The sequence below is a fragment of the Annulohypoxylon maeteangense genome, assembly GCF_022496945.1.
Source record: "Annulohypoxylon maeteangense strain CBS 123835 unplaced genomic scaffold GGS22scaffold_2, whole genome shotgun sequence".
NCBI lineage: Eukaryota > Fungi > Ascomycota > Sordariomycetes > Xylariales > Hypoxylaceae > Annulohypoxylon > Annulohypoxylon maeteangense.
The window spans coordinates 2,030,266-2,040,979 of NW_025953249.1; the positions used below are offsets into that span (position 1 = coordinate 2,030,266).

At 46.0% G+C, this 10,714-nt stretch overlaps 2 protein-coding genes across 2 annotated transcripts; one reads left to right on the top strand and one right to left on the bottom strand.

The window, feature by feature from the left end:
- Positions 1-4,270: 4,270 nt before the first annotated feature.
- On the bottom strand, positions 4,271-6,047 carry GGS22DRAFT_153274 (superoxide dismutase). The gene is made up of 3 exons (XM_047959820.1): positions 5,403-6,047; positions 5,142-5,340; positions 4,271-5,083 (listed from the first exon to the last, which is right to left on the bottom strand). The coding sequence occupies exons 1-3, from the start codon at positions 5,478-5,480 to the stop codon at positions 4,623-4,625; spliced, it is 738 nt and encodes a 245-aa protein (XP_047822979.1). The 5' UTR covers positions 5,481-6,047; the 3' UTR covers positions 4,271-4,622.
- A 2,208-nt stretch (positions 6,048-8,255) lies between these two features.
- On the top strand, positions 8,256-9,361 carry GGS22DRAFT_153276 (uncharacterized protein). The gene is made up of 3 exons (XM_047959821.1): positions 8,256-8,493; positions 8,565-8,715; positions 8,780-9,361. Exons 1-3 carry the CDS (start codon positions 8,456-8,458, stop codon positions 8,855-8,857), a joined length of 267 nt encoding a protein of 88 aa, XP_047822980.1. The 5' UTR covers positions 8,256-8,455; the 3' UTR covers positions 8,858-9,361.
- Positions 9,362-10,714: the final 1,353 nt, after the last annotated feature.

The following is a 10,714-nucleotide window of genomic DNA, read 5'->3' on the forward strand; positions in this document are numbered from 1 at the left end:
TTGTACTCGCGGCGGGTTGGCTGCAGCTGTCATCGACAACTCTCTCTTTCTGTCGACCCAAACCCCAGTATGCCGTGAGGGAGTATCCAAGGTACGTAGCTTGGTTGTGCTCAGAGAGTCGATCCCTGCTGCTTGCGAGAAAGTGGTCGCCGACCTCCAGTACAGGAGGGTGTGCGTCATATGGGCACAACTTCTGCAAGTCTCTGCGTCTAGACTTTAGAAGATCCCTGGACATCTCACTCCTACATTGCTGCATTCCCATCTTCGAGTAGCAGAGAGTAGTAAGGTAGTAAGGGAGATGTGGAGATGGAGAAAGAGATAGTATGTATTATGTAGTATGTAGTAGGTATGTAGTAGGTAGTGAGCCCTAACGGATCAAGATCGAGACGGCGGATAATGGCCGTAGGGGTGGCCGCCAGAAGGTCCAGAGTAGGAAATTGAGGCGGCTTGAGGACGGACCTAGTGCTAAGCCCGCCAAGGCGATGGATCTAGCTAAGAGATAAATGTTATTAATTGCTTTTCCTACTTCTTTAGCTGCCTATCATTGCTTACAGCAGCTAACCAGCTAACCAGCTAACCAGCTAACGAGCATACGAGCCATAGGGTACCACAGATGCTAGTTGAACAAGGAAACGTGTGGTAACTCAGTTGTCCAGTGGTCGCTAAAGTCAATGGAGTTTACCTGGTCCTGGTTAACTATCATATTTTCTTTTATCTTTATTTTTTATTTTTATTTCAATTTTACCTACCTATCTACTAATACCCATTTCCCTCTCCTCCTACCTGGTAGGTACAGTACCTACGAGGTCTTAATTACCTACTAGGTAAGCTCCTTTTCCCGTTCCCAGGTCATGCAACACCCCTGGGATCGCCAATTTGACAGCGCTATAATACAGAGGCCCTTGACAATATTTGCCCACGAGGCTCGATTCACACCTTACTTTAAACCAATAACAGTAACTGACAGGATCCGCGCTGAACCAGCTTTGACCATAAGAACCATTGGCGCCTATCGCAATATGAGACTGAACATATACCCGTTCTATAGCCCGAACACTCGCATACTCAACTGGAAAACCCGTCGGGTCACGCACCTCTCCCCGATTCCACGGGCTTTGCTCTAGCCTATTTCGATTTGCTAGTCTTCAACACCTGGACACTTCGGGCAAATCCAGCTATCTGTGGCTGAGTTAGGTTCGGTTTACTCAGAAGCTTAGCCTCGATTTACGCTGCGGGTGTGTTGCATCGAGCCAGCTGCAATGAAACGAAAACTTCTGTTAGTCATGGACCACATCTCGCATTTGCTTTCTAGCAACAATCGGCGCGCCTATCTTGACTCCGTATTCAGCTTTGAAAGAGGTAAGTACTTTCGTCTTTCGTGTTCAACATCATCCAATCCCATAGTTGAACTATCTTCGGAAACGCGGATGACAAGGAAAAAAGAGAAGGAGAAAAGTTTGAATTTGTACGCATGTAACGTATCTAGTACCTACCTGGTAGTTAGGTTGGATTCGTCGCCTTGTCGCTATGATTCCACATGTATCACGGACCTTAAATCGTGGATCCAAGTTGTAACCCGAGTTGAGCTATTGTTACCCCTGCTGACATCGCTTCTCAGCTGCTAAACCGGCGCCGCATTCAACTAGGCCTCCCATTAAGAAAGGTCCATACTTAGGTACTAAGTAGGTAGCTTATCAGTTTATAGGTATCGGGTTTATTGCTTTATTATCTTTTGCCGAGGTCCTGAGGTTCGGGGTTAGCGGCTCAGAAGATGTAATATGAGGCAGTGAATACCTAGGTATCCTACCTGTCTACAGTCGGAGTCTCGAAACGAATGTTCATCGGCGAAATAACCGCAACCCGCAGCATAGATCCGATCTATATTAAAAGATCTACGTGTCGATGGAATGTCCCATTGGAAACCTCACCCGCGCCCTGACAGATGCAGCCTACCCTCCTATTCGCTTTACCCTGGTTCTCACCGCGCATTGCATTAGGGTCCGATCTCCTGCATTCTTGACGGCCGGGACGCGTGGAACAATATCTCCTACGGCTGGAGTGAGGTTAGACCCCGAAGAGCTGGCTGCATACTTCGGTACGTGCTAGATCTGTATCCTTGGGAAGCGCAGGTAATCTTGGCGGGCACAACGTCATGTGTGAGCGTGAGGATCTGCCATTATCGGACGAACGATGCCTATCACAGACCATTCCGATAAATCATGTCCATTTTTGGAACATGGTGGTCCATAAGCGGCTGTACTTGGAGGCCTATCGGAAGTTGAGAAGCTGCTCCAGGACTTTCGAGACTACACGTCGATCATCCTCGCATGTAACCATACAGCCCTCTCTCCCGCACCGCCCTACTCATGCCTCGTGGCAATATTATGTATCCATCGCGCACATAGACACGTGCTTTAGGGCAATATTGTTCAGCCTTGCAGGTAGCCAGCTACCAGGTGTTGCCCCCTGAAGTGCTACCTAAGTACGCTTAGCCACTTTCGACTCTATAGCAGTGTATCATACACATGCGCCTCAAGCTGAAATGCTAGCGTCGAGACTCTCAGCCGATGGCAAGCATTCTATTGTAAGGAAAATCGAGATGTACGTACCTTTTTTTTCTCCCTATGTCGTATCACTCTTGAACTTGACGTATCATATTTACCTACCTCCTGGGATCAACATGGTGCAAGGCACTTTACCAAACAATAATACTAAGGGGAAAGATCATAGAGGTTTTTAGACATATGACGAAAGTGGGTATATCTTTCGCAATATCACAACAATAATACAACCTAGAGGCTATAATAAAATGGCTCTATAGCCCACCTAGATCTGACAGGAACCACCACGAACTTAACATGTCACGTACCTATGCCAGGGGGACAGCTCCTTGGCGTTGCTCATGTATGGTATTTTATGCGCCGACTTGACTATTGCTGCAGGTGTGGTGCACGACGTATATAAGAGCAAGCTAGCTTACTTTCAGATCAGGTCAAGGGACTTGGTATTCCAGACCCTTAATCGTGGGAGGGTGGGCTGAAACATGCATATCGGTATTGATACTCCAAGTGCGCGGACTACTTGGTGAGCCGCAGTTCCAAAAGAAAAGAGTGATATACTGGAGGAAACTTTCAGATAAGATCCTCTTCGGAGTTTATGTAGTTCTTGCATCGTTCGTACCGGCTTTCCTAGTTAAGCATATGCTGTGTAATAAGACTCAGGCTTCCTGAGAAAATCTGGAGAAAAGTGATCTACCTAAATCAACTTCTCTTCACCACACCAAATGATATGTCTAACATGACCACAATCTAAAATATGGTAAAGACATACCTCCGCCTCGGACCGAATCCGGGGTAATTCATTTATCGGTTCCTGATTCTGTTTCAATTTGATATTTTCCCGCTCTCTATGATTGTAATTAATACGGGGCTCTCACTTGTCCTTGTAGGCTTGTTTCACTTTGTTCTTCATGAAATTTGACAACTTATTTACTAAGACAAGTGCTACAGGGTCCATCGGAGAGGATATAAGTTTGTTTGTTTGATATTCTGATCTTCTCAACATGTGAGAAATATGACTCTGTGCTCGAGGACCAGGTAATGACATGCCTACAGGTACCTACCTAAGTATACCTATATACCTACTAGGTAGATATCACATCGACTACCTAATAGAATCGACCAAAATAAGGTCAAATATGATATATCAATACTAACTAGTGAACGGTTTAAAGGATAGTCTTCATCCGAACGCCACAACCCACAACACACACAAGTATCCTGACATATTGTGGTCTGATGTGATAGAAGGGTGGAACCAACTGTTTCTAACATATATCACATTCTAATTTCAACGGTTGGTAGATCGACATGCTGTCGTACATGACCCCGAAATGCCGCACGGAACACTTGGGCTTCAAGACAGAAATGTCAACCATACCTGGATATCGATGATATCTCAACGCTCGGACAAATATCAGTTGTCTCGTTCCCCCGCCCTCACCGTCACGCGCCCCATGTCTCATACTTCCATCTTCACCGGCCTGCTACCGTGTCTCGGCTGATCACACGTTCTCAAGATTATCAACTCCGTCGTGACGTAATCTTGAGTCCCAGAAGCCGAGGCATACGAACGATCTAGAGCGCCAACTCAACCCTCGCCCATGGATGGTTTTCTAGATCTGCTATGTCTCTTGTTTGCCTACTTGGTACCGAGCATAGCATAGTATGGTATAGCATACCTAGGTAAGATTTACTAACACCATGTGGGAACTTAAACAAATAGTTGGCGATGTCATGAGGGGATGATATAAATACCACAGTATTAATAATTAATATATACATGAAAACTTAAACAACCTAAGTCCACATGAGATCTATCTCTTTGCGAGTATCAACCGTAGCCTCATCCCCATCCTGTACATACAGGTATCCATATCATCAAGGCGTCAATCTCCAGGGGCAGCAGCGGACATCATCACCCCATCCGAAACGCCGACCAAAAGAACGAACCAAGCCAATGAACTTTTTCAACTTTTGCCCAGACCGGAGACATGTCACGGCCAGGGACAACTACTAGGTAGGTACCTAGGAGGAAGGAAGTGAAAGACTAAACCCAGCCCCCTACAGCAAAGCGAAGAAAGCCACAACAACCGGCGCAAAAGCCAAGTTCCTCACAACACCCAACGCAGCACCAGCACCCGTAACCGGGATCGTCGAAGCCGTCGGGGACGACTTAGCCGGGCTGCTGCCGGTAGGATAAGGGGACGTAGTATTCGACGAGAGGACAGAGAAGTTAGCGCAAGAGATGCGTGTCTTATTGTTAAAGTGGAAGACCAAGCTCCTGTTGCCGAAGTACGCGCCGTCGCCTTCGACGAGCGAGGTGTACGGGTCGTGGAACTTGGCGGCGAACGGCGCGGACCCGTTGATCTTGCCGTACTTCCCGCTCAGGTCGCCCTGTTGACAGGACGCGGGGCGCGCGGGGTCGCAGGCTGGGTCTTCGCCGCGGATCGTCTGGTCGAGATGGGCGAGGGTGCTGGTGCAGTTGCCGTCGGAGGGGACGGGGGCTACGTGGATGTGGTAGACTGGGTTGTGGTTAGTTGAGGCTATACGTGTGGGAGGGTTAGGTGTAGGGGGACATACTGAAAGGACCGCCTTCGGTAGGGAGGTTCGAGAAGGAGACTTCGTAGTCGATGCCGTTACCGTCTACACCGGACGTGGCAGCAACATGGCCTCTGACGTTGCCGTTTATGCTTCCACCCCAGAATGCGTCTTCAGGGAGAGTGGCGATTGCGATTTTTCCAGCGGGGTTGCCGGAGGTAGCAGGAGCGTCACCTAGTTTCTAATATATTACGTTAGCGACATTGATATCAACTATAATAGTCCCGGGTGTTGAAGACTTACCCCTGTGACATTGTTGCTTTGGGCAAAGACACTGGAAGTGCCGATGGCAGAAAGTGTGATGAGGTTTAATACACGCATATTGTCGGATTATGGGAATAGGTATCTGGGAATATGGTGGTAAACAGGTTGAGAAAAGGCTTTGTTGATGAAGTTGACGCGGAAATTTGGTTTATTATGTAGTTCAGCCTCTTGTATTATATCGCAGCCTGAGAAGGATGGCAGTGCAGCTCAGGTTCTCGAATTAGAAGTGTCGGTGGAGATTATTCATATGCTTATTGTACAGGGCTTTTGCGCCTTCGTAGATTACAGTCCAATGAGAAAGTCAAGTAGAAAAAAGCAACAAAGAGCCGGGGGGATAGTACTGAGACGGGAGGCTGTATGTCTTTATATTCATTATCACTCTGCTTCCCATGATATTGGAGGGTGTCACTTTGTTACTTTGTACACCACTCCGCCATACAACCAAGCGACAAGTACTTTGTCATAACATCATCATTAACATAATAAGGATAGGATTCCGCCCATCTTTGTGTGCGCGGAGAAGAGAAAGCCGGTGATCCGGCTAGAGGCTTTTCGTAGGCACTTGAGGAAACCTACGCCCACCGATGGGACCTTGCATCATTCCTCATCTAGAATTAAACAAAAATGGAAGCGTAGCTCAACAAATCAATACAGATTTAGCAGGGATTTTCAGACGAGAGATCACATACCAACGAATCACATAATAGTATCCGAGCCAACCCTGTAAGCTACAGGGCTCACCTTGAAGCCAAGAAAGCCAAGCAATATTATCCGGAGGGACGGGAACAAACGAAACAAGAAACATGAGAAACAAATCTCTATATTCGCGGCAGCCCAATCCTTCGCTTACCTACTGGTTTAGATTATCGCCACGATCTCCATGACAGCGTTATCTTACAGGTACACTTAGCAGCCTGGCAGTTTGCCGTATCCCTTAAGGATACATAATGATAAAGGAATGGATAATGTCGCACTACTACAGTCTACAGTATTCGTACTATTTAGTTTAACGGTGTTGCCCTAAGGGTGCGGTACATAAGTAAAAGGCTGGTTCCCCTATTCACCGATCATTTCTCACGTCAGCACTTTCGGTCTTTGTGAAATACTACTGGTTCTGTACGGCTGACTGCTGTATGGCGTTTGTGCTTGCGTATTGTACAACGCGTACCTAGCCTTCATTTTCGGTACTCTTCTTTGACATGTGTTACCCCCAAAGGTTTTTCTTCTAATAATAACTACCTATACACACACATATGGAATTCCAGTTGTGTTGTATGTAAAGCAGAGCTGCTCCGCCACTGTCGAAGCGACCACTACCCTCAAACCACGCGAACACACCTGGCAGCCCTGCGAGCAAAGCATATTCTAAAAACTATTACATACCTGTACCATAGATGTTGTGACATAGGCTTTCTTGGTTAGGGCTAGTGAGAGATCGACGGTAGGATTTGATTTACGATTGGTTGGCTCGTTGGGTCTACCGCTACCAAAATGTATTCTTGGCGGCTCCAGGATTTTCCCCGGCAAAGCGTGATCCGTCCCATCCAGTGAAAGTAATGGAAGCTCGAAGACTACGACCTCAACGACAGCGCTAATGTTGCAGTGGGGGCGCTGAAGTAACTGAACGCTGCAGGCTTCGAGCCGCTATCTGCAGGTACGTAAGCGGTAGTACCAATTCGTTCACCATTCAACGGCTGAGCTACCAACTAATAGTACCGTACCCTACCAGTTATTACGAAGTTGTAGGACATAGTACTTGTCTCATGATAATTTTCTGTACTCCAACCAAAGTCCGGGCGCATCATGAAGTGTAGAATAATATTGTGTTGGCCGTTACTGATTCTCGATCATGAACAAGATGAAATCGCGCTTCCGTTTCCTGAAGCAGGCTCACTTACACCACTTACACAATACTGACGAGCCATTGGCGAGGTAGGTGTTACACAGTGACCGCGATGATTGCGCAGTTGTAGTGGTAATTTACCGGTTAATGTGGCTCAAAGGAGACCGGTTGACTAGTGCGGAGATGGCTGTCCTTAGATGACTTATTAATTCACACAGGATTCCTATCCCCAATCTGACTAATGTGAGATTGAATGCATCATTCCTGCGGAGTTAAAGTGATCCGCGTCACCTTGACCGATCTCCGAGATAGATTGATACTAAGTATGACCTCATTAATGTCGGTAGAGCTCGAAAGCGAATAGCGACCGGTCTCGGCTTCAGCATAATATGAGCTTCGGACCCGATGCTGGAAAATTGATTTATAGGCGGCGAGAAACTATTAAACGCTTGTTAATCCCACTAACAGATATTAATGACTAGCCGTGGCTGGCGCTGTGAAGGATCTTTGGCGCTTAGTAGCTAGAGGAGTTGCAAAGCCTCTTAAGTTGCTTGGCCATCACTGGGCAACAATTTATCTCGAATCAATAATCGTATACTCCCAAGTCGTGCCTACATGTGTCCATTACTTAACAAAGAGTTGCACTAAGAGCCAATGGTTATAAGCTTAGGATCGCCAATCCGAACACTAGGAAGGTCCTTTGCAATATATTTAAAATTGCGGGATTTGATGTTCAAAACGCGTCACCAACGGCGTCGAAAATGATATTATGATATTATAGGTTCAAATATGTTGTTCCAAGAACTTGGAGAAGTTCCAAGAGGTTGTTAGTTGTATTAGTCATGGCCGATGAAATTAAACTTCAAGGTTCAACGGCTTGTCCACCAGCTCGGGATTTCATCGGATTAAATACATAGTCCGTTCCGACGCCTCGTCTCCAGCCTCACCCTCTCAGCCTCAATAGTATGCCAAGCTTCCTCCAATGACATCCGTGATCCGATTCAATCTCGCGACTTCAAGCTTCCGCATTGAACGTCGTCGACGACATCATCCCTCACCACTTGTTTCTCATCTACGACAATAGATTTGATCTCTCATCTATCACGTTGCAGGCCGAGATTGTCCGCCAATTACTAAGCTTATCTCTCTAAGCCAACTGAGGCCTTTACAAACAAAACAATCGCCCATCATGAAACCCGTTGTTAGTGCTATGCAGGCTTGGTCTTGGTACGCATTCCTCCGGTTCCAATATAATACAATTGGCTCAACTTGCTAATTATATATCTTAAAATATACAGCGTAGTCATCTCGGTCTTTGCGATCATCATTCTCTCTATCCTTGGCGGCCTTTACCGAAACAATCACCACGAATTCGTAGGCGGCACCGACGATCCCGTTGACGGTAGTGCGGTTGCCGGTACCGTATTCACTGCCGTAGTCGTATATGCGGTAAGTTTATGATGGGGCTACCTATATTAGATAACGAACACGCGTCTAACGATTTCTTGTATAGGCCTTTTTGGTGTTCTGCGGCCTCCAAGGCTTGTTACACCTGCGCGAGAACCGACGGGGTGCCATCGTGCTTTCATAAACATCGACTCGGACCATGCATTGTACGGTATTAAGACGCGGGCGTTACGGATCATGATTCACCTCGAGTTTGTTTAGAGAAGATATTGGACTGCTGTATCTGCGGTCGCTGAAGAATTTTACATAGGACAACAATTGTCCGCAGATTTTTGCTAGTGGCAACCGCCGGATGTCGTTGGGGTGAGGCTGTGCATGTACGAATAAGCGCGGAGGCCGAGTTGGGGACGGACAGCTTCAACCTCACTTGCATTGGGTGCTTACCCGCCGACCTATCGTCGCTTATTCCAGTGCTGGGAGACGGACACATTTAATTACCAACCAAAGTCAATCTGCTAAGCGTTGTCTTGCAGTTTTTGTTACATGTATTGTACTATAGAGCGAGAGACGTTCTAATAGACTGGCACAGCCTAGTCAGGCCATAGGTTAATGACAAAGAGTTAACGGGCTTTCATTTGAGACCTTAAGGTTACTCGGATTCGTCATTTCTACCGGGATTGCTCATTTCTAACTTTGACCCAATAGTTGTGAAGCCAGACTATTGGCCGAATCAAAAGCAACCTTAAGCGCATTAACCGAACATTCGAAATATGCCGTGCCAACTCATCCTTCAAAGTGTATACGAGCTAGCCTTTCGGTAGACATCCTAGTGGTCGTTTTATACTAAGGCACTTCCCATCTATCACCCTACCTCAAGTGCCATATATGAGTAGGTAATTTATAGATATGAACGCTTAACACATGGTATATCCTGTTACTTATGTTTGGCCCTCGCAGCACACCACTTATATTACAAATACGACTCAGTTGATAGTGGTCCGGAGAATATGTATTCGATAAGACCATTGTGGTCGTTGCGACATTGCGAAACTTAGAAGCTGCCTCTATTATAAAGCGTCTAAGACACATGAGGCTCGCCTATCGATGTAACGTACTCAAGGACCTGACTCTAAAACGACGTCAAATCAATGCATAATTGTCAGATTAGATAGATTTCCCGGGTTCCAGAATCGTCCACCAATATATCTGAAGAGATCTAGATATTAAAGACCTATTATCTTATAGGCTGAATGTGGTAGATCCGAACATGGCTTGATGGATCCGAGACCCGTAGCGGATAATGGGGCAAGATCCTGCGAAGAAGTGGGTCGATAGACATCTTTCTATCTATAATAAAGAAACAAGATACCTTCTTAGATTTTATCGTGCCTTTTTTATACTTACATGCTTATCCTTACATGACTATCAAGCATGTATCTGATCACAGTATCCAGATTCCATTCTCGTTTACAGCAGAGCCTATCATAGCATACCAAATAAACCGGAGTATGCAAGTCTTATTATATTAGTTCGTATTCTCGAATGTTTCAACGACATATTCCAGTACTATGGTTAGGGGTAAACCCAGTCCCACATTCAGGGCTGTGAATGGGCGCTAAAGAACCTTTGTGACGGCCCGTCCCGGATGATGTCATCCTTCCCTTACATACGGAATACTAGTCGACGACAGTATAAAGTGTTATTTGAAATGTCTTTAGGAAGATTATGTTGGTTGGTGTTGAATTTAACGGATTCTTTTCTGTTATAAGAGCTTTAGCGAAAGTATTTCATTCTCGAGTTGGGTTACAGCGGGCGGTTAATCAACTTTCGAAATGCCCCGCCAACGCAAAATCATAGGTACCTAGACTCTAGTACCTAAAGTGACAGGTACCTTTGGTCAATGGATGGCATGAGACGTACACATATAATTAGATTATTATTGGCTGGAATAAAGTAGTAGAAATGCCATTGAAATCTACTTATCAGGTAAGTACTACCTAGATATCAGTTTATAGAGTTCGTGCTCGGATATCCATGCTAT

Bases quoted from the DNA above. Each gene is read 5' to 3' on its own strand.
- GGS22DRAFT_153276 (XM_047959821.1), top strand. From the start codon at position 8,456: ATGAAACCCGTTGTTAGTGCTATGCAGGCTTGGTCTTG. The intron at 8,494-8,564 runs GTACGCATTCCT...TAAAATATACAG, and splicing joins GCTATGCAGGCTTGGTCTTG to CGTAGTCATCTCGGTCTTTG. The intron at 8,716-8,779 runs GTAAGTTTATGA...TTTCTTGTATAG, and splicing joins CTGCCGTAGTCGTATATGCG to GCCTTTTTGGTGTTCTGCGG.
- GGS22DRAFT_153274 (XM_047959820.1), bottom strand. From the start codon at position 5,480: ATGCGTGTATTAAACCTCATCACACTTTCTGCCATCGGCACTTCCAGT. The intron at 5,341-5,402 runs GTAAGTCTTCAA...GTAATATATTAG, and splicing joins AAAGCAACAATGTCACAGGG to AAACTAGGTGACGCTCCTGC. The intron at 5,084-5,141 runs GTATGTCCCCCT...ACCACAACCCAG, and splicing joins TACCGAAGGCGGTCCTTTCA to TCTACCACATCCACGTAGCC.